General features: G+C 39.3%; 1 protein-coding gene across 4 annotated transcripts in view; it reads right to left on the reverse strand.

Moving 5' to 3' along the window:
- klar (klarsicht) overlaps positions 1-24,291 on the reverse strand; it is a 166,040-nt gene that overhangs the window by 112,703 nt on the left and 29,046 nt on the right. For all 4 annotated transcript variants that reach the window (XM_064690261.1, XM_064690258.1, XM_064690257.1 and 1 more), the window contains exons 2-4: positions 2,804-3,729; positions 781-1,122; positions 423-584 (exon numbers count right to left, since the gene is read on the reverse strand). In XM_064690261.1, the coding sequence (XP_064546331.1) occupies positions 423-584; positions 781-1,122; positions 2,804-3,364 (1,065 nt within the window). In that variant the 5' untranslated portion in view covers positions 3,365-3,729. The remainder of the gene's footprint in view (positions 1-422; positions 585-780; positions 1,123-2,803; positions 3,730-24,291) is intronic.

The raw sequence follows: 24,291 nt of genomic DNA on the forward strand, positions 1-24,291 counted from the left end.
TAAATATGAGTACAATAAATTTATATGAAATTTTCTTTAATTTTAGAAAAATATTTTCTTTACGCTTGAGCAATTCCCACATTATTTTCATTTCACTTTTATCAAATATCTCGCTTTAAAATTGATCAAAAACTAAGTTTAGCTTTACGCATGTTTTGGCAACATTTCCACCTACGCAACATATTTATCAATCAAATGCAAATCGAGCAACGGATTTGTCTATTACATATAGAGCTTAGTTAATTGTTTATTGCAATCAACAATGCTAAAATATCGACGCCCATTCATTTTATTAAATATCTCATAAAATAGTCAGCAGACCTTTTTCTGTAGCCTCATGCTGCTGCCTTACGCATGTTGCGGAAACTTTGACCGCCCTAGAGTATGCTATAAATATGATTGATAACACAAACCAAACTTACCGAGTGTACTGCTAGATGGCGCTGCAACTCCGAATTACAATACAATGTTAATTCCGAAATAGTTGGCGCATTTTCCAATTTATTTTCCATTTCGCGTAGCCAGCGACGCAATTCCTTAGGATCCTCGCACAGACCCTCCGGTCGCTGCGTTTCATCCAGAATCTAGTAAGTGATAATAAATAAAAAAATTTAATTAATACAATATTTCCCAATGTAAATTTAGCCTAGTTCAACATTTTAGTACGAAATGGTGTGCAAATAGGCTAACTGAAGCTACATACACCTAAAAGTATGCATTGACATTTGGTATACATGTTGCAACTACTCAACGCTAGCTGGCGCTTGCTAGTGTACTTACATGCAGTTGGCTTCCCATAAATTTGGACTCGCGTGATGTGGGCTGCGCCTCCTCAATTTCAAACCGCGCCTCTTTACACGTATCCAGCAGGTTTGTGTCCATAATATAATTATAGTTTGTTTGAATGGCCGCCCAGAGGTCATCTTTGCCCGACGAGCCCAGGCCGAGTGTGGCGCTGCTGTGCAGGCTGGTCGAGCTGCTGTGGCTGTGCCCGCTGCCCCAAGAGTAACGGTGCATTTTGTTGTTGCTCCCGCTGTTGTTGCTGTTGCTATTGTTGTTGTTGATGTTGTTGTTGTTGCTGCTGCTGCTGGAGCACTTGTTGCCGCCGCTCTGTGAGTTTTTCTGAAAAAAAAAGCAGAGAAGAGAAAGAGGTGACGGTGGCTGTTAATAAATAAGTAATTTGAGCGCTGACAAATAAGGTAGCGATAATATGCTTAACCATTTTTGGCGCTAAGACCCCGCCCCACCCCCGCCCCCGCCACGAACCGGTTGACAACGCTCCAAATTGCGCGCGTAATTAATTAATGAATTTTTATTTGTGCGAAACGAGATATAAACGTCTAGCGACAATAAAAGAAAATTCCGCATTTACACAGCTTCGCGTAATGCTCAAAAAATGAAATTGAAATCGTAATTTGATTGAATGACAAGCGCCCCATAATTATTTAAATTGAATAACCAGCAGCTGCCCCAGGTGGGGGGGGGACCACGAATGACTCAAATTTCCTGCGAATAAACAGCGCACAGTCAGTTTGTAAAAAATTTAACATGCACTCGCACAATTAGCGCTCGGTTGCGGTAGCGACAGCTGCGAAACGGTTAAGAATCTGAAATCAATCGATAAATCAACAGTTGCATAACGAGAAATATTCGATTAATATGAGAAGCAAGCGGAAATGGAACGTGAGACTGTTTTCGGGCGTTCGTAAATAGACAATAAATTATATAAATTATTATTATTTTGTTGTGTTTTTCCAATTGTTTTTAATTATTTAAATATAATTGGAAATCTGGAATTGTAACTTGTGCAAGCGTTCAATAAATACAGTTGGAGTATTTGACATGTAGATAAACTTGCAGTCAGCTTGAAATACATTGCGATAGACAATGAACTCTGTTTAAGTCGCCTTGCTGTAACTGCAAGGTCCTATGAGCTGAGCTGTTTTACAGCCAACTTTAACATGAAGATAAAATTGCAAGAATTGCAAAAATATTCCATATTTTTTTAAGCTGGTCTATCATAGTTCTTCTCGTTTAATATTCTTAATTAAGAGAACAAAAAAGGAAAACATAATTGGAACTGTTTTCAAACTAAACTTGTACTCCCACTAAAAGGTTCCTTGAGCTGATTTAATTTACAACCCCCTTTTAAATTAAGATTTTAGGGTATAAATTTAACCAGAATCTTTTTCATTTCTGGTAAATTAAATTTATTTATATTTATAGTTTTTTCTTTCCCACAATTTTGAAGCTAGCATAAACGTTATTTGTTTTTATTAATTTATCACGTATGCATTTAATATCACACGTCGAATCGCACGTTTAAGTTGATGCTTTCTTTTAAGCGCTGACTAATTAAGTGGAACGTTGTGGCATGTGAAACACATGTTGCAAATTTACAACCCGTTATATCTCTCTCTCTCTCTCTCTTTCTCTGTGTCATGCTAATAACGAAATTAAAATTTATTAATAATTTATTAAAGCAATTTCCGTTGACGCAGAACCAAGAACCAGATCAAGAATTCATATTCTAACGGCAGCTTGTCATTTAAGAGCCACGGCGACATGGCCATGCATAGAGCAATGCCACCCGGGTCTGCCCCACCCCGCCTGCACCACGCCTCGAGCCAGATCAAGTTGTTGGCGTGCGGAACGCAGAGACATTTTGATGTTAACTCTCAATTGCAAATTTATGCGCTACCCACGGCTCAGACTGTGCACCACAAATATGCATGTTACAGCGCCACCTTCGACAGAACAACCTGCACCACCGGCTGCTGCCCCACCTGGTGCACCACCTTACCTTGAGGCTGTTGTAGGGCCGCTCGAGATGCAGCTTGGCCTGGATGACATCACGGCGCTCCTGCTGCAGCTCGTCCGCTGGCAGCGAGGTCATCGATTGCGATATTTTTATATCGCTGCCGGCACCGCCCAACGCACCAGCCGCACCACCGCCCCCGCCGCCGCCAGCCACGTCCAACAACAACATGTTGTTCAGGCCGGCGGCGCGTCGTTGTTTTCGCAGCGAGCTGCTGCGACTGCTGCCGGCCGATTTGGTGGCATGGGGCATGATGCTCGATTTGGTGGTGCTGCGTGTTGCAGTTGTTGCCGCTTCTGTTGTTGCTGCTGGCATGACAAATGCAACCACATCCTCCAATCTGAGTGTGTTCGTTGTGGTTGTTGTTGTTTTAGTTATGTCAGCGCTTCCGTTGACGCACTTCATCGTGATGGCCGCTTTATCAGTCTCTTGGTTGCAAAATGACGTTTCTGTTGCCATTGCCACGCCCACCGCCTCTGTGGCTTCATGTGGCTGCGCTTGATCAACAGCCGCTGTTTCATTTCGTGTTCCTGTGGCAGCTTCCATAGTGTGGCGCTAATTGTTTTTGGTTCCGATTTCCATGTGTATGTTAATTTAATTAATTTGCTTAAAATCTGCTTTTAGTCGTGTTTCGTTGTGGCTGTTTCTGTTGCTGCTTTCGTGTTGTTGTTGTTGTTGGTGCTGCTGCACTTAAAATGCATAAATTTGCATGTCTGCCGCCATCGCTGGGCGTTCGTTTCGTTTCATGCCAACGTTCCGCTGTGCTGCCTCTGACCTTTTTGGGGCCGCGCGCAGTTCCAGTTCCTGGCGGGTTTTTTAATTCGTTTTCCGTTCGTTTGCTTTTTATGCAAAATACGTTTCTTCGTTATTTTGATAAAAACAAAAAAATCACAATTTAATTGTTAATTTCACTGTAATTAAAAAAACAAAATAAAAGCGTTTAACGCGAATTAGTTGGAAGCAAATCGAAAGGCAACAATTATGCGAAATACACATATATATTACTAATTATTATAATAATGATAATCGTGGCGCATAATGCGAAATGTTGAGCTAATGCTGGAATTGAAGACCAGACGCAGCTGCTTCGTTTTTCGAGGAAGTGAGAGATCAGTGAGCAGAGAGCAATTTTAAATTTATTAATAAATTTAAACACAACTTTTTGTTAGCATTTTACAAGGAAAACATCAAAAACTGTATCACCTACATAAACTCATGAAAATCGCATAGAAGGGCGGTATTTGTTAGTGAGGGAGAGAGTGGGGAGAATATAAGACAAGTCGGATATTAGAGAGAGAAAGAGGGTATTATTTAATGGAGAAATAGAGAATATGAGAGAAAAGGCGATCTAGAGTGCTTGCTTGAGAGAAAGAGTGGGGAGATAAGGAGAGATAGGATAATGTAGTGTAAAAAAGAGAAAGAGGAATAGTGAGGGAGAGATAGGGAAGGATGTAGCAAGAGAGAGACAGAAAGATCGCCATGTAAGGAAGATAGAGAATGATAAAGATATAATGAGAGCGATAGCGGGGCAGACAGAGAGAGAGAGAGAGAGAGGGAGAGAAAGAGATAGAGAGAGAAAAAGAAAGGTGCAAGAGACATAACGAACACTAAGAAAGTGAGACTCAATGAGGGAATATAAGATATAGCAGAAATTAGTAAAAAAAAAAAAAACGAGAATTCTTTAAGATAGAGAATACGAAAAATATCGAATACAAAAAAGCAAACGGGATTGGATGAGCCTCTTTGAGAGGAAAAATGGGAGTAATAAGGTGAGAGAGGGAGAGAGAAAGATCCAGCGAAGAACACCAATGTGGATGTTCGCAAAAGAAAAGAAAGAAAAGGAGGAAATCCTCTCATTGAGGACCCTTTCTGGATGCTGCCGCATATTCTTTTAGCTACCCATAATAATAATTTCAGCTCCCGTGTCACAATATTGCAACATTAAACAAACTTAAATGTGAGCACAAATTAGATTTAGAAAACTGTGTAATATCTGTTGATCAGTAGACAAAAGAACTGCCGCTTTTGGGGCTGCACAGTTGAGCTTTATTATAGAGTATATATCATATCTCTCACATCACACCCACAACAATGGTAGCTGCAGCAACTGTAAATCGCAATTAAAGCCAACTCTAACTGACAACTACATAATTACAGTGGAAGGCCAACGACTCGGACGCATAAAAAAGGCAAGACCGCAAAAATAAACAAACAACAAATTAAAATAATCACGAGTATTACTTAACTCCATAAGAAACAAACAACCGACACACGTTCAGCTGACCAAAAAGGGGGCGTGTGCCAGGAGGGGCGTCAGGCAACGGAGTTGTCTGAGTTGGCACCCAAAATCTTAACAGAAAATAAAAAAAAACATAAACAATGAACACGATTCTAATCGGGAGCAATCAAATTTTCATACGAAATTAGTCGCGAAAACACTTGTGGGCCATATTTGTATGCAAATCGAGCCGCACGGTTAACTGCGGCTAGCCAAAATTGGCTGCAAGCGTTTATTTGGCCACTTAAGATACTATGAAACAGCAGCCAGTTAGTTTTAATAGCAACAACAACAACTACAACTACAACTACAACAACAGGAACTACAATTACGCATACTACAAAGTGGAACTTGCTCGACTTTTGATATACCCTGTAAGGAGTTAGAGGAAAAACTATTCAACAATTTAAAATAAAGTTTAAGGAACGCGTTAAATACAGTAATAGTAATAAACAGAAGAAGCGAGAAAGAGAGAAGAAGGGACACATAAGGAACGGGAGAGAGAGAGAAAGAGGAAGACATAAGGAACGAGACAGTGAGATATAAAGAGGGAAACAGAAGGAACCCGAGAGAAATATATGGAGGGAGATAGAAGGAATGAGAGAGAAAAAGAAGGAGGGAGACAGAAGGAACGAAAGAGAGAGAGAAAGAGGAAGACATAAGGAACGAGACAGTGAGATATAAAGAGGGAAACAGAAGGAACCCGCGAGAGAAATATATGGAGGGAGATAGAAGGAATGAGAGAGAAAAAGAAGGAGGAGACAGAAGGAACGAGAGAGAGAGATAAAGAGGAAGACATAAGGAACGAGACAGTGAGATATAAAGAGGGAAACAGAAGGAACCCGAGAGAAATATATGGAGGGAGATAGAAGGAATGAGAGAGAAAAAGAAGGAGGGAGACAGAAGGAACGAGAGAGAGAGAGAGAGAGAGAGAAAGAGAAAGACATAAGGAACGAGACAGTGAGATATAAAGAGGGAAACAGAAGGAACCCGAGAGAAATATATGGAGGGAGACAGAAGGAATGAGAGAGAAAAAGAAGGAGGAAGACAGAAGGAACGAGAGAGCGGTGGAGAAGGCGAGGAATAGGTGGAAAAGGAGAGTGAGAGACATATTAAGAGAGATATATGTATTTACTAAAAGAGAAACATTAAAAGGAAGAGAAGGATGCTTCTTCAGAAGGGATAGATTTTTATTTGTGAAAGATCTCAGCGTTGCCATACTCTCAAAGATCGTCAGCCGAAGACAGTAATTCAGCTATTTTTAGCTGATTCCCCATTGGAATAAGCTGTTTTTTTGAAACGGCAGTTGGCAACACTGGCAAGAGTTTCCCTATAGATCGAAATAGAGTGAAAGATACCAGATGCCAAGGAATATGGAAAGAATGGAATATATAAAGAAATATATTTATTGTAAGAAAAGGGGGAATTTTGTAGGAAAAATATATATGTGACAAAGAAAAGAGATTAAAGATAAAGAAGACTATTAACAGATAGATATAAATAGAGATGTACAATAAGAGATTTATATAGAAAGTGATAAAATATTCAATTTGAGTATTACTTGTATTACAGACTTGACTTTTCAAGCTTAACTATATTTATATAGTTGAGATACAAATTGATCAGAGCTTTAACAACGATTATAAACAAGATATACCCTGTTCGGGTAAGATAAAAAAGCTGCCTTATAAAACGAAAACTGAAAACAAACGCGGAATGATCCACACAAAAGGTGGGCGGGGGGCGTAAAGTTGTTGGCAATTGTCTGGGCAGCGGGTTGAGTGGGTGTCCGCGACCGCCGTCGGTGGTGCTGCGGCTGCTGGTGCTGCTGCTGGTGGTGGTGGAGGGGCTAGGGGGCGTGCCACGACACACAAATCGACGCTAAAAGCAGTAAATAACGTTTGCCAGCCATTATAATTGTTCGAGCCCAAATAAAAAACACACACACACACAAAACCGAAGACAGGAGTTTTTGGCCCGCGGCTAAGCTCGAGTCCGCGGGCCCAATTTAAAGGGGCCTCTCGACTTGCACTTTTCGCAGTGGTTGTTCATATTCTTGTGGCTCGATTCGTGATTTTTGTGGTTGGTCAAGCGAAAGCGAAACTTTAAGCAGCCAACCTACACGCTGAGAGTGCAATTGGCAAATGAATTGGCCAAGGCAAGCCTAGTGAATATATTTATATGCGCATGCATGTATATTTGTGTGTGTGTGTGTGTGTGTGTGCATTTATGGCTCTGCTCGACACTTCTTGGCCAGGCTTTTAGGCTTCAACACTTTAACAGCTCGCCAAACACTTTGGCTTAGTCACTCAACAAAATAGTCAAGAGCGCGACTTCCCCCCGCCTTACCCTTACTCTCTGCTCCTTCGCCACACAGTAGTTGCTTGAATCGCATGCAAATCGCGCTATTTGCATGACAGGGGTGAGGGGGAGAGGGGGGTGCGACACATCCGTTGCCTATTCACTGGCCTCTTCGCACAGCCCGCTGTCCAGGCCGTGACTCATTGAGAATTAATAATTATAATTTTATAGCCCAAAGTGCTTCTGCAATTTACATGTGTGACGTTATATAAGGTGGCCATTACCTAATCGTATAATTTATATATGCCAGTGCATGGAACAGATCAGGTCGTTATAGAGAATCTACAGATATTGGACTGTGACCAATAATTAAAGGCAGAAATGAATCGATTGAAGAGTGAATTCATTAATATAATATCTGACAGCTTAAATAACTTCATACATCTAACCTATATAGCCATGGTTCGAAACTTCTTACTCCATCTAGATAAATTTGGCACATAGGTCAAAATTTCCCACCCCCATAACTCGGTCAAAACTCAACAGATTTTAACGAGGTTTGGCTTCTTCTTCATGGTTTGGCCTCAAGATCAATTTGGCATCTTAAACTGGCAACATTAATTTTGGTCGAAATTCATGTGAAAATGGGACCCTCAAATATCCTATATACCAATTGGTCAAAATTTCCCACCCCCATAACTCGGCCAAATCTCACCCGATTTTCACGAGATTTGGCTCTTTGTTCATGGCTTGGCCTTTTTATCAATTTGGCATATAAATCTGGTAACATAATTTTTGGTCCAAATTCATGTGAAAACGGTACCCTCAAAAAATCGTACCCTATATAGACATAGTTTAAAATTTCCCACCCCCAGAACTCGGTCAAATATCATCCGATTTTCACAAGGTTTGGCTTTTTGCTCATGGTTTAGCCTCTAAATCATTTTGGCGGTTTAATCTGGCAACATTAATTTTGATTGAAATTCATGTGAAAATGGGACCCTCAAATATCCTATATAGACATAGGTCAAAATTTCCCACCCCCAGAACTCGGTCAACTCTCATCCGATTTTCACGAGGTTTGGCTATTTGTTCATGATTTGGGCTCTAGATCAATTTGGCATCTAAATCTGACAACATCATTCTGGGTCAAAATTCCTGTGATAATGGTACCACCAAATATCCGGGCAAAGCCGGGGTATACCCGCTAGTCAAGATACAAAAGCAAATACATATGCCGAACGAGCTAGATAAGTTAACAATAAACTTATGAGCTTAAATTTATTAATTTAGAGTTCTTTATATACCAGAGAATTAAACAAATTCGTTTTGCTTAAGGCGACTCACTTAAAAGCTATAAAGGCGGCATAAATCAAACTCGAAATGACTTAATTCGTATACTAAAACATGGTTTATCGATAATGTGACAGGTGAAAAATATACTACTTAGCCAAATGTTTATGCAAATTTGTGCGCAGCTTTAGGCAAAAATGTTAAGAGTTAAGCAAAAAAAAAATATGCTTTAACCTTTCGCCCATAACTCAAAAAAAGAAGCCCATTCACATTAGCGAGTGCTACATGGCGGAGGGGTCGTTGGTCGTCAGTCAGTCACCTGTCTGGTGTTACCTAACACTGGAAACTGAAAAGCTTGACTAGCAAAAGATGCGGTAATAAACGACTTAATTCCAGGAAAACGTTTCTCGGGGCCCCTTGAGTTTTTGAATGCCAAACACGCGGCGGCACACATGGCACACACAAAAACTAAATAAAATAATAATAACACACACGCCGTCGCAATTAATAAACAAAAAGAGCACAAAGCTAAAGTTAAAGAGAGGCAGAAGCAGAAAAAGACATAAAAGATGACAGCAAATATTTGACTTAAAGCCACAATGAAGTCAGATTCCCAAAAAAGCAAAGCAAACAAATATTACAGAAGAGTTAGGAGCAGGGCGGGCGGAGTTTTTTTTTTGTGGTGTAATGCCGACATCTTTAACTATGCCAAGCACCACGATAAGCTCGTAAATCTGCCAAAACATTCCAACACACACACAAAAGGCTAAATAAAAATAAAAGTAGACCTCACAATAGAACAGACAACGAGGCAAATTGAATGAAAATGAAAACAAACTTTCGTTTTTCTTTAGTTGTGTTTTCTTACAAGATCTTTGATCTTGCTTTATTATCTTAAAGTTGCCTTATTCCCCACCGGATGTTAGATTATGTCATGTGTAGTATATAGTATAGACCAGCATTGGGTTCTTTAGCTCTGCACACATTTCCAATGTTCTCACGGCAAATTAAAGCAAATAAACTGACATAAATGAGAGCCATTGTGTGGCCACTTAAATTGACTTGGCCTAAGTAGGCCACCTTTGGGCGCTCGTGTTTATTGGCTTAAGATAAGATAAGTCTCAAATAAAAACTAAAGCGCTTAATTTGCCATCGAATTCAATCAATAGCGAACGTAACTTCGCTGTGCAAAGCTCATCTCTATATATATACATATTGATATAAATGTACATAGCTGTTACTTCTTTAATATTGTTCAACTTATTTAACTTGCAGCCTATCTACAACTGAGTCATCGAGCAATCTTGAGACGCAAACAACTAAAAAGAATGCTTTAACAAATACTCTATAACTTACATTGACTGGGCATATTGCAAACACATATCGCGCATATAGGAATTCCAGCCACAAGCGTGGAAAATTAGTGGAAAGTGCATTAAAATCATCTTTACAGATCAATAAGTACAAAAAAAAAAAAAAACAATAATTAAATTGTCCATCTAAATCGTTTTTAATGAATTCAAATTCAATTCAAATTTTTGCATTCAAAATACAAAGTTTCACCAATTAGGACTGAATCCACGCTTACAATCGAAAAATGTGTGGAAAACTGTAGCTGAGATAGAAAAGACCTGGGACCTGAGTATAAGTGTATCGATCCGACTGTATTCTATAGTCATCCGGAATGCCCAAACTCTAAACCACAAAATTATGCAGACAAGGTTTCTCTTTAGTCGCTCGGCTTTGATCGGAAAGTTCAATACTTAGAAATTGATCTTTAAAGTTTTCCTATTTTTGATAAAAAAAAATTGTATTATTGCTTTCTCTTTATTAAAAAAAAACCCCGTTGAATGTAGAACTCTTAAAACAAAGTCCATAAATATATGTATTTAAAAACAATGCAAAATATAGTATTAAATAAATATAGTATTAAATATAAATATTTTTGCCTTTTTTTCTTTTATAAATTTGGCTACACCCTGCCTAACCGAAACGTTCTCCTTTGCGTGCCTCCGAAGTGTACTCTATATGAATAGAAAATTCCTTCCCCAAAAAGTCACACGTTTCGTGACAAAATGTTAATACCTCAACGTCTGCAAGGTTAATTAATAATAACCATGACTAAGCCGACGTCGACCGTGTATAGAGGTTGACAACAACAACAACAACAACGGGGGACGACTATTTATGAGAGACGCGAAAGAGACGAGACCACATTCCAGAGCGACCGTTCGAAAATACATATTGCATAAATTATCATTCTATCTGTGGTAATTCTTCCAAGAAACGTTTGCGACGCATTTGGCCAAGTTGACCAACTGTATCAAGTTGGCCCCGCGGCAACATGCCATAAATTGTTAGCCAGTTGCAGCAGCCAAGCGGCAGGCAGCCCGGCAGGCAGTCAGGCAACAACAACTGCAACAACAGCAACAGGCAATGCAACACCTAATGAATTGTTAACTGCCTGGCAACATGTTGCACAGAGTTGGGCACACGTGAAGTTGTCGCCGCGGCAGCAGTTGCCGTTTGTCGTTGCCAAATGGCCAAATTGCAGGCAATGCGCCAGTGACAATAACAATAACCATATTGACTTGTAAAAAGCAACAACAACAACAACAACAACACGATCCAAAATTCAGTCCAATCAAAAATGAAACCTTTTTGCAGCCCGCAATCGAAGAGCGTTTTTTTGCCAGGGTTAGTGTAGAGCGGCATGGTGTGCGGGCATTTTAGTGGGTTCAAGCGGCATGTCAACCTCAGCCACAAAGCGACCACAAACCAACCAACCAGCAACAACAACAGCAACAACAACAATGACGACAACGACAACTTGTGGCCCACCTAGATAAGCGAAGCGGTCCACCAAATGGAGGTTGGGGCAGGGAGTCTAAAGTTATCCGCCAAGACAATGAATTGTTAATTTTTTTGCTAGTTGCGGTCGCTCGAGCGAGTTTTGATCAGCAGAAGGATGCTCTTTAATGTGGGCAATATAATATAATATCGTTTACAAGGCTAAAAGCCTTCGTTCGGTTCGGTTCACGGCTCGAACCAATACCTCGCCTAAAGATTGGGTTTGCGAGCTAGGGTTTAAAACATATGTGCATCCAGGTTGTGGTTCGAGTCTTTACGCTCACTTTTATTCCAATTCAATTCTATATACTCTAAATGAAATATGAATATATATTTTTATTTGTCGAAATTGAGATCATTTTGGTCATATTTTGATTACTGAAACTATACAAAAACTAACAGAATATACAACAATATTTTTAATGATTAAAATAAAGATATTGTCTTTTGCAAAAAGTTACTTTTTCTCTAATATTTGTACTTGACATTTATGGATTATTATTATTATATTTTTGAAATGTAAATTTCCGTGCTCGAATATAAAACCACATTTTATATACAACAACTCATAAGCTCAGCCAACGCCGTGTAAGGTATATCAGAAAAAAAGAAAAAACCAAAAAATAAGAAAAACATGTGCCAAATGTCAACTGAAAATGAAAACATTGCGAATTCTTTAGCCACAGTCGTTGCCTGCCTCTGCCACACATGCAACATAACATGAAAAGGCAGCAGCAAGCCAAAGGGGAGATACGACTGTAAAAATATGTGTACCCCAAAAGGTGGGAAGGTGGCTGCCAGACGTTATATGGCGACATGGAACATGGACACGAGCAGGCCAAATGAAAAGGCCAGTGCAGCAGGGCGGCAGAGAGAGGGGGATAGTTGGGGAGGGGGGGCTAACAAACAACGGGTGACACAGACAAAAGGCGACTTTTTAGCTGTTGGTGCAGAGCAATTAGAGAATTGGCCCCATGGACCACAAAAACGAAAGTTATCGAGCAGTGTGGACAAATGTTGAACACATGCAAACACACGCCACGTTCCCGCCCCAAACGAGCACCTGACTGCAGCTCTAATCCCCCTCCCCCTTTCCGTCACCCACTGTCCACCACTCCCCTTTGGCAAAGTGCTCGCTAATCGACAAGTTTTTTTTTTTGTTGACCAACAAATTTGTCTACAACTTATAAACATTGTGGGTGCCCATTTTCCACTCATATGATAAATGTGTCGTGTTTTGTAGCTCGAACAACTTTTCATTTGTTCTGCGCCCGTTTCGGGGTCTATTTTCGAAAATCGGCTAAGAAAAAAACCAAACAGCTACTCAACCAGCTAGTCCCCAAATTGGCAGCCACAGAGATTGAGCACGCCTATACGCCCGCTTGCCACGGTTTCTCTGTCCATAGGGAAGTCGTTTGTTATGACCCGACGACAGGTGGCGCGGCTGTAAATAACTCCCGAACTAAGTCCAAAACAAGCTACCAAATTAGCGGTATCTATGCAGGCGGCAACATGCGGGCATAAATTATGGAACAGAAAACGAACGACAGAGCTAATTAGGCTACTGGTGGAATGTGTCTCTCTCTTGCGCTCTGTGTGTTTCTTTTTCTCTTCGGGAAATGTCAAATATCATTAAGATGGGAAAGAAAAACGAGGCAACTGCTAAACCAGGGCGAGAAATATTGAAGGAAACGATTTAGATGGATTGATTTACAGCGAGAAAGAGAGTAATAGAGAGAATTGGAGGGTCGGAGAAAAAAATTGAGAGAGGAGAAGAGTCCCACATTTATAGAGATGGTCAGAAAAGAGAGGAAGAGAGAACAAAAGAGAAAGAACATTAGGGAGATAGAGGGAGAGAGAAGTATAATATAAAATGAGAGAGATAAAGAGAAATATAGAAAGAGAGTGACGTAGACAGATAAATGTAGTCAGAATTAGTGTAAATGGGAAAAAGCGAAGAAAGACAGAGAGATAGATAATTAGAGACATACTATGAATTAAAGATAGATAGACGGAAAAAGAGAGAGAGAGAGAGAGATAGAGAAAAAATGATATAGATATGTATAGAGAGGTAGTCAGAGAGAGATAGAGACTACCAAAGAGAGGTAGAAGGAGAGTATAGGGAGAAGAAATATACTGTTATAAGTTTCAATTTATAGACAGATGTAATCCAAATTTTGCATATCCTATAATTTCATGTCCTAGTTTAACATCATTTACTGAATTCAAAAACACATTTCCAAAAGCTTATCCGAGTATTCTACATCCTCTTATTGCTTATAACCCTCTCAACAGTCGACTTCCTATCAGATCCACTTCATACGACAAATCTTCTCACTTGAACTCAAATTTTTTAGCTCAATAAACCCCATTTCGAATTGCCTTGACCCAAATGCTCAGTTATTAACAAAAACGACACCTTTTCCGCTAACCACATTCAATGTCAAGTACATTGTGCATCAAAAACCAAACGAAGCAAAATCATCTAACCATTAGCTAAGCCCCATTGTGTCTCGCAAGACAAGGCGTATTAAAAGTAAATTACAAACAAACTCACAGAGACTTCCAAGTGTGAAAAGTGACCAAGATGCGGCTCTTGTTGTTGTTGTTTTTGTTGCTGTTGATGTTGGCTCCACTCGAATCGAAATGTTGCCTTTCAATTCACTTTCTGCAATGAGAAAAGCGTGAAATGCGTGTTAAAAACAAATATGGCAAAAATGATGTGCAAATGTGCGCAAAGCTGAAAATCGAATGAAGCGCAAAACAAGTTCCACTCATTTTTTGTCTGACAAATGACAACCAAATGAAAATTGTTAACTGATTTTTATTAGCGCTTGGCCTTAGCCTGGGCGCACAATTGCATAATGCGGCGGCAGGCAGCGATCGCCATAAGAAAACTGAACCATAAAGAAAAACTTTTACCACCAACTCTACCAATTGGATGGCTGGCTGGCTGCTGCGTCTACATTTGTTTAGCAACATTTTTTATGGCAACCTTTCGCTCTTGCCACTCGAGTGATAAATCAACGCTGCCTCAACCTCAATCTCAACTCTAATTCCAACTCCCACAACAAACAGAAAAGGAAAAAAAAAAGGTTTACCAAAATAAAAATAAACATAATTCCTCAAAAGCTTCCCAAAAAACTAAGATGAAAACCCAAAAACGTCGCACGACATTTGCCTGCCGCTAAATATTTTGGCTTTGCTTTAGTTTTTCTTTTTTTTGTTGTTGTTGTTGTTGATTTTCATGTTTTTCCTTTTTCCTTGTGGGCGTTTCGGAAATGCGAAGCTGTTGGGCAGCTTAGCTCGATGTCCATAACAATTCATTATCATTAATTATATTTGCACTCCAGCATGAATAATGCCGGCAAGTCGATTAAATTGAAAACAATTTGGCCGCAAATTTCAATATTTCTTTCGTTGTTAGCCGTTAGGCCAAAAAAAATAACAACAACAAAAAACACAGAAAATCGACCCCAAAAGCATGCCCAAAAATATGGCCCATAAAGCATCAGCGAGCCCGAAATCAGCAACAACTCGCCAATAACAATTTATTGGCCGTATTAACCTCAGCGAACTCTCTCACTTGTCGGCGATCGCCAGGGCAGGCGGTAGGCGGCAACGGAGCGGGGCGGGGCGGGGCGAGCAACTGCATCGGGGCCAGCGATCGATGCGAGTTGTGAAAATATCATTTACAGCCAATTTGTAAAAGCAAAAAATATCGATGCGAAAAAAACAATGTAACAACGACGCTTAAATACTCTAAGAAAGCCTTTGCTTAGAGTGAACCATTTCAGAGTTAAAGGATTGTGAAATAGAACTGCTCGCAGAAATCAACCGGCGTTGCACGGGTCATCTGAATAGTGTGGCAAATGCTAGAATTATCTAAATGGTTTGCTTGAAAGTTGCTTTTGAATTTGAACCAGCAACCTGCCGCTTGTTTCAGCAGGCTCATGAGGTCACGTTTACAAAGCAAATTAAGCTTTGTTGTCTTTGAAGTTCTTTCTACAAACTTTGATCATCGTTTTCCCACCTGGCGTTAAAATTGCCAAAGCCCCCATCTTAAATCCTACTTTCAACCCCAAAGCAAAACTCCTTTACAAATAAAAGACTTTCTTTATAGAAGTACCTAGCACAGTTTCGTGTGTTTCTTAAGTCTTCTGTTCCTGATAAGAGACAGATTACAGCCAGAAGAGTATTTACCTATATTCAAGACAATATTTTGTCCATAATTTAAACGTTTTATATTATCTAGTTTGCTTAGGTGATAAACAGATGAATGGAATATCAGTAAAAATACACAATCTAATAAAACTTTCAATATAATTAAAATAAAATTTATCTGTTAAATCGGAAATTAAAGAAATAGTTGTAATACCCACGGTTAAAATGGGCAATAAAACTGAAATCCCAGCGAAATTTTGCACGAAGACAACGCGCTGAAAAACAAATGAACGTCGATTTACTTTGGCAACACCAAAGCAACAAACAACAACAACAGCAACAACTATATCTCTCCTGCTCTAACTCTCCTCTCCCCTGTTACCCTTTCACTCTAACTTAGCCTTAGCACTCTCGCTTTAGTTAGTTTTTTGTGCGCTGTGGTCAAGTTGAAGTCGGAAATGGGCACAATCGCCGCTGCCGTCGCCGTCGCCGACGCCGTTGGTCGATAGTCCGCGGTCAAGCTGCAATTGGCCAAAGTTGGTTGCCAACTGGTAATGGCCAATTGACGACGTCGCAACGTCAACATCTTCGGGCGGTAATTGGGTCCCTTTCCCAGCCAAGTCGCAGTTTGGTGGGAGGATGCACTGGCCGACCACGAACAAGGTGGAGGGGGAGAAAATATCAAAAATTTAAGCAGCTTTCAGCAACAATTCTCAGATTTTATTTATATATTTTTAAACGATGCGATTTGACACATGCGGGCGAAAAAAGCAACAAAATTCGTAGGCGTTGCAGATAAGTGTAAAGTGCGTGCGTGTGTGTGTGGGAAAATCAAGTGTGAGGTATTTGACAGCTCAAGAGGTTTTACAATTAATTAGTTTCTGACGACGGGTTAATAGCCTCTCATGTAAACTGACGCTTAAAAACAGATTTAACATGTGGAAAAAAAGTTAAAACCTTCTTTATAATTTATAAAGTTTAAATATTTGAAAATTTTAAAAGCTTTTGAGGTATTTTTTAAATAGGAATTTTTATATCCCATTTTAAATTTAAGCTTAAAAATATTACAAAATTTCTAAATATATTTTAAATCTTGTCAAACCTGACAATAAAATAATATAAAATGTTACGCAAAATATTGTCTGAAATATCTCTTAGGTACTTCACAGAAAAGTTGTCTAAGTGAAGGTGGCGAGTTCGAATCCCGAACCTGACATAGTCGCATGTAATCTTTATCACTATCATATATTTTTTAAATTAATATTCTAGTTAGAGTTTTACTTTTCACCACATTTGTATATCTTTCTAAAATGCATTCTGCCTCGCAATCTCTGTCATGCATATTAACTTTTCACACCCGTTTCGGATTGTATATTGCTTCTCGGCTTTCACAGCTGGCAACATTTTAGCCAACATATTCCCATATCTAAAGTCTGGTTTGCGTACATTTCAAATGTAATTCAATTCGTGTGCTGACTGCAGCAGAACGCGGAACCGACTCGAGAGCGCTGTCAGCTATAGAAATAAGAAAAGCGAAAAATATGAAGAAAACAAATCAAAGCGCAACTTTTTGGCTGCCTGAGCACAAACACAATAAACAAACAGACAGACAGAGAGACAGACGTTCGCACTGACACATAAAACTGGGATATCAAGAAGTTGACAGAAGACTCTCCAAGTCGTGTGATATAAGAGTGGAAACGATGATGGCGATGCGAAGTGTGAAGTGCAACAGAGTGTCGGAGTGTCAAGTGGCGGCGGCATAAGGCATAAGGGGAATGAATATGTTATTTCATGGTCAGTTAAAAGTGCGCAAAAGGCATATTGGTAAAAGGAAATGCCAAAATGCGCTAATGAAAGTGAAAAGCGTCAAGAAGAAAACCCAAAGCGTTGTCGATGATTTCGGCCCACTTGTCGCAGTCGGCAGCAACAAAACAAAAATAAAAACCAACAACAACAAAAATGCATTCGAAATGCAGTAGAAAGTGAAATGCGTTGGCAACACAAATAAAAATAAAAACAATATAAAAAACCAAAGCCAGAGCCAAAACAGCAAATGAGCCAAAAGATGCTGGAGATATGAGTTGGGTGTTCGTTTAGGGTAGGGGCTAGAGCAAAGAGAGGGGGAGGCGAGAAGGGGGGGGGAGCGGGCATCACATCCACAAACGACATTGTTAGTGGGCAACTCTCTCACATGACCTTGTTACATTGCATTGAATCGCGCATGCGATATGCGAATTCTGTAGTTGCCTTCGCCTTGGATGGAGTTGGAGATGGAGATGGAGCAGCCAGTTAGCCAGCCAATCGGAGAGCGATGCGGCGGCTGCCGCATCGTTGCACATAATCAAGAAATATTTGAGATTCACTTTCAGGAAAGACAACGACAATGACAAACGTAGAAGACGACGCAACTCACAGGCCCCAAACGAAAGTCCAATAGCAAACAATACACATGTGCGTTTTAGTCTTGAACGCACGACTTGCATATACCCTGTACACAGCCCGTAATTGCCGTAACAGATATTCGTACTACTCTCCATACATATTCTTAATTAACTTGTGTTTTTTTTTAAGAGCATTAATATTACATACACGTGCGTGCTTATACAAAAAATTAAAACTACAGTGAAAAAACTTCTAACGGACACTCTTATTAGGGGTACACCTCTTGGGCTGAAATGTTCTCTTAAGACTTTATGAATGAGACCGCAGCATTTCCTTCCTAAAAGGCGAACACTACTCTTTAGCAAATAAACATTACATGAAGGTCGCTTCCCACTTGAGAGAGTTTTCACTGTATATGTACCTAGAGAAGCCTCAATTTAAGGGAAGTGATATATTGATCTATGTAGGAAACAAGGCTGAGCTAGAGACAGCTTGGAATAATTCTACGAAAGGTGGTAGATAAATCAATGACTATCGATATTTATCAATACTCATAAAGTTTTACAAAGCATGATCCGATTTATTTATAAAATTAATCGTTAGATGCCTGCTGCTCGCTTTTACCACCCGCTTTCAATGAGTACAGGGTATAACAGCTAGACACAACTCATAGATAAAATATCTGTGGACTTCTCATTGACGACTCTTAAAGTTGCAGTTGCAACTATCGTGTGTGTGTGTGTGTGTGTGTGTGTGTGTGTGTGTGTGTGTGTGTGTCGCCGCACTCGTCGGCAGATGTGTGGGCTGCAGAAGCAAATGAAATGCCACAGATTCGTTTGATAAAATGGCAGGCGACAAGTTGAGAAAGAAAAAGTGACTCAGCGAGTGGGGCAAAGAGAAAGACCGCAAGAGAGTGAGTGAGAGAGGGAGAGCGAGAGAGAAAGACGCCAACTGGGCAACAGTAGTCACGCCCCTTTAGCCCCTCTCTCAACCCTCTAGAGACAACATTGGTTTGAGAGTTTGACGTCTGCCTCTTCGTATAGCTGTCAATGCAGCCATAGATAAATCTTCAAGTTGTCATTGCGGCGGTGGAATTTGTTTTTCTTCATTGAAATGGAAACAATAGCAAATGGGGAGCGGAAGATCGAGAGAGAAAAGCTACAGATAGCGATAGAGAGTGAGAGCGAGAGAGTTAGAGAGATAGAGCTCCATATTAGTCGCATAATTGGGCCATGGCAAACGCATTGAAATGTCAGTAATTGATATGTTTACAGCTTTATTAACGTTTCCACGGTGGGTTGCTGCTGCGGATGCTGCGTTTTCGCTCCTTTAGCTTGATTCAATTAAAATCACACCACGCTGTGAATTTAAGCGTGTGTGTGTGTTTGCAGGTGTGTGTGCGAGTGTGCGTGCGCCTGTCAAGATATAAAGACATACACCAATTAGATACCCGATTTGTTTGGCATCAATTTACTTTCGATTTCTTTCTATCTATAAATGAAATGAAGTATGGGTGATGTTCAAGTCAAAACGCTTTCTTATCTGCATCGCATCTGATGAGACATCCCAAAAATAACCTATTCAGTTATTTATTCTACAAATTATAAGGTATTTCGAGTTTGTGTTTGTAGAGAGAGAGAGATATAAGCAGATGGATAGATATAGGTAGAGATATTGATATTTACGGATAGATAGATGGATAGATAGATAAAGATAGACATATACAGATAGATGGATAGATACAGATAGTTAGATGGATAAACAAATAGATGAATGAGATACTGATAGACACATATTGATAGATGGATACAGATATAGAGAGATGATAGATATATTGATAAGAAGATAGACGGATAGATAGATGGAAGATAAATAGTTTTTACTTTAGGCTTTAAAAGGACGTCTAAGAAATCCAACATTCAGGCAATAGAAAAGTAAAGAACAAAAACCAGAGATCGAACTTAAGATTACCCAGACAGTGGACTATATTCTTCAAAATAAAATAATTATTTTAACAGCAGCTGGATCTTTAAGAGCCTTACCATTAGTTCCTTAAAAATAACATATAAGCCGCTCTTATAGAAACAAAACAAAATCGCAGACAGTAGTTTCCGCCCATATTCCACAGATCGCAGTGGATTTAATTTTTTTTATAATATATAAACGCAACGTTACAAAACGTCCATGAAACATTTTAATTTATTTACATTTTCGACTCAATTTAAACGCTCTCCTTTTGCTGAAAAATCAAGTTTTTCCCTAAAAAAAAAAAACTCGTCGTACATAAAATCGTTTTGTTTTTTAGGTCGTCTGATTACGTAAAAGTCCTCGTTCAAGGCGTGTGATGTGAGCCATAAACTGGGCACGAAAATAACTTTTTTGCTGAAACAAACTGAATGATTGACTAACTAGTTGACGGATTCGACTCATGAGTCATAAACTGGCAAATGGGCAGACCAGAGTCTAGACAAATACTCTAAACAATATATATATAATCAAAGCAACAATTAAAATGCCTGCGAACTAGTTGCTGGCGGGCGACGGCAGCAGGAACTGTTGGCACACTCTAGGGAGCTGTGCCGAGGGGTGCTGTCTATTGGACATGGAGTCAGTTGTTGGAATTTTGCCAATGGTATCTGTAAAAAATGTCTCTCTAATTGTGCAACTTGGCATATTGTCGCGCGGCTTCTTTTTGGTTACTTTTACTTTACACACAAAACGACGTCCGATGTTTCCTGTGCCACAAAACAACTGCAACAACTGAAACAAATGCAACAACAACAACAACAACAACAAACAACGAGCGGTAATAACCTCGACATGCACATTGAACACAGTATTTTCTTTAATGATTAATTGACTTTTGCACTGGTAGATAGAAAGAAGCAAAAAGCAAAAAAAAAAACACGTTCGATCTTTGTTTTACCGGCTTGGAAAATTGCCTTTTAATTTCCCGCTCAACGCTTTTCTCAATATTTATTTATTTGCAAATGCGTGTTTTGTTTGTGCTTGCATTCGTTTATATTCAGATACATATGTTTGTATCTACCCGACGCATAGATACATCTGTGTTTGGCCATTGTTTATGACGTTTTATCATCTGTTTGTTTTGTGTGTGTGTGTCGGCGGCTTTCGTTCGTGTGATTAATTTATTGTTCAATACAATTGCGTATGAATTATTGAGATACCGGTCAGAAAATGACATGCAACAGGCCGACATCGCCTCAGGTGGCCAACGAAAGATCTCGCATTGTCCGGCACCCAGGCCAGGCAGCTGGCCAACTCCAAAGACACACACAAAAATAAACAAAAAAAACTGCACCAAAAATATGCATTTTTCTGTTGTTGTTGTTGTTATTGTAAATAACCAGCAGATACATGAACTGGCACTCGCACTCGCACTTTCACATTGAACCCAGCCAAAAGGCACTGGGCCAGGTGAAACGTGGCAATGAGCATGAGCATGGGCTCAAATCCAATACAGGTAATCTCTAATAATCATAGGGGTTAAGTTTCATCAGATTAAATGGCACAAACACATGCGAACAGCTGGCAAAGCCACACGAATAGAAAATCCTGCGCGGAATACCGTTACCAAGTAGAAAACATTTTTAGATATCTAAACAGAGTTGTGCAGAGGAAATGGAAATAAAAATTATAGAAATGCATTCTACTTAGGAACCTACTTTATATTCAAGTTAATATAAGTAGTATAAGTAATAGTTGTGACTCTAAAAATATAGCTCTTGAACTGTGGCTCCATAGTTGGGACTCTAAAATGATGACTCCTTAACTGTGAATCTACAACAATGACTCCATGTCTTTGGTCCTTTACTGTGACTCTAGAACTTAAATCATTTTAAGTCTTAGACTGTGATTCATAAACTAAATATATAAGACTGTAAATCTACAGCTGTACTCACCTAATCTGATCTTTAATTGGGATGTAGTCAATGCTTCTAAGACTGTCATTTAAAAAAAGCTGAGTAAGCTGTTACTCATAAAAATGTGACTATAACTTTCAAATTTGCTGTTTAAGCATTCAAGCTGTGATTCTAAAACTTAAGACAACAACAATTATTAAGAGCATATTCGGGGCAAGCTATCTTCGGGTTCCATATTTAAATTCAACCATATGCATGATGTGACTCTAAAACTGTATGAGATACGAAGTTCACACACTTTATATATATTTCAGACACACATAAAAGATAAACACATATCCGAAAATTATAGTCTGCATAAAAAAAACGAACATTTTACCAAACTTAATAATTTAGATACATTTCTTTTCCCTTCCAATCAAAATTTTTCACAAGCGGATTTAAAAAAAAATAAAAATATATGGCCTTAGTAGGTGTCATTTTTGTGAATATAATTTCTAAAAGGGCGTTCAAATTGAGCAGCACCAAAATACAAGTTTTTATCTACACAAAAATTCAATTCCACCTTTTTCAAATGATATAATCTTTGGTTCGTTCGATGGACAAACGAAAGCGAAATTCGGCGCAAACAGGAACAGCTGCGGGACAGTTGCAGCAACTAGACACTAAACACACAGACATGTGGCATGCGGCATGTGGCATGTGGCGTCCCAGGCTGAATGTCAAATGTTGGTCTCTGGACTCATTCACTGTCAACGATTTCATTTGCTCTTTATGGTCTTCTAACATGCAAACTTTGCCTTTGGCTTTGGCGAAAATTCGCGGTCATCGCGTGCCAGAGCAAAGTTTACAAAGCGCCGCCTCTATTTGGCCTATGGCAGGCAGTAGTCGTAGTAATAGTCGAAGTTGTTGTTGTTGTTGTAGTCACCCCTAAATTAGTTGAACAAAAGTCGTAAACATTTGCTTTGCATTTTAATTAGGCAGCACTTGTATTGTGGAATTGTGGGCGGTCTCTTAGCTGCAACAGCGATAAATATTCGAAATGCTTCACGTGAAAATTTAACACGTTATTATTACAACAAACAAAACAGCAAAATGTTTGTCTACATATGCTTAATATTTCCACAATGGTATTTGGGATATTTTTTGTTTTGTTTTTTTTTTTCCAATAGCGTGTCGAAGCGACGTTCAACGACCGCCGCCGTTGCCGCCGCCAGGTGGCGTTTCTCTGCAATTTGCATTGTTAATTGTCAAGTAATTAAGAAAACGAAATATTCATAAATGAAAACATATGGCATGTCTTCAAGATCCCAAGAGCGCAAAAAGCGCTTGAATGCAATTGAAAGTTGAGATATTATAAGTATTTGCTAATGACAGTTAAACAAGGCCTAAAAAGGAGTTAACTGACTATGCCGATTGAAAGTGAAAATGCACTACAAATATACAACAACAACAAATAGAAATACGTTTAAGGCCGTCACACTTTGGTTACTAATCAGCGCTGATTGGGTTCGAGTGCAATAATAATATCGCGAATTAATAACGAAGCAATTAAGTATAGAGGTATATGGGGGCATAGAAGAAACTCACAAGCTTATGCGAGAGCCAGAGCAAAAAATGCCAACAATGACATTTCACAAACGTTTACGAATACAGCATAAAAAGGAATGAACGAAAAGTCAAAAAGTTCTTTTAATGATTTACATTATTTGTAACACAATGTTGGCAGTGGAAAGTTTACGGATACAGCACAAAAGGGAATGGAAGATTGATTGAGACTTTTTAACTTCTAAGCAAGTCTGAGCAACTGCAACGTTTAAGAACATAGTACAAAAGGGAATTTATAAACTAAATTCTCAGCCTATCAAGCGTGTCAGAGCCAGAAAGTCCGACTATGATCCTTCATTCAACAATGATTTATTCGATTATAATTTATTTCCTAGAAAATGTCCAGAATTTATTTTCCATTATCAAAATCTCAATGCAACAATTTAAAGCAACACAATTTTCGCTTTACTCACACACATCTACACTAACAATTTAGAGCTGTGCGAGTCATTTGCATAGAAATGTTGTAGCTCGTGGCCGGGCAGAGTCCATTAAGAATGCAATTTGCTAAAACCGCCGGGAGGCTGACAAATGGCAACTAGAGGATTACAGGTGGTTACGGGGGGGTGGGGGTTGCATGTACCGCATGTACATAGTAGTTGCAAAGTTGTTGGACAGTGTCGAGCAGCCCGCTTGACGGCTTGTTTATTAATTTGTCAAGACTTTTTGGGCTATGCGCCAAACTGATGGGAGAAATTGCCAGGCAGCAG

Source organism: Drosophila montana, unplaced genomic scaffold (genome assembly GCF_035044405.1).
Source record: "Drosophila montana isolate Dmon_TW-CO22-7 unplaced genomic scaffold, ASM3504440v1 contig_3240_1, whole genome shotgun sequence".
NCBI lineage: Eukaryota > Metazoa > Arthropoda > Insecta > Diptera > Drosophilidae > Drosophila > Drosophila montana.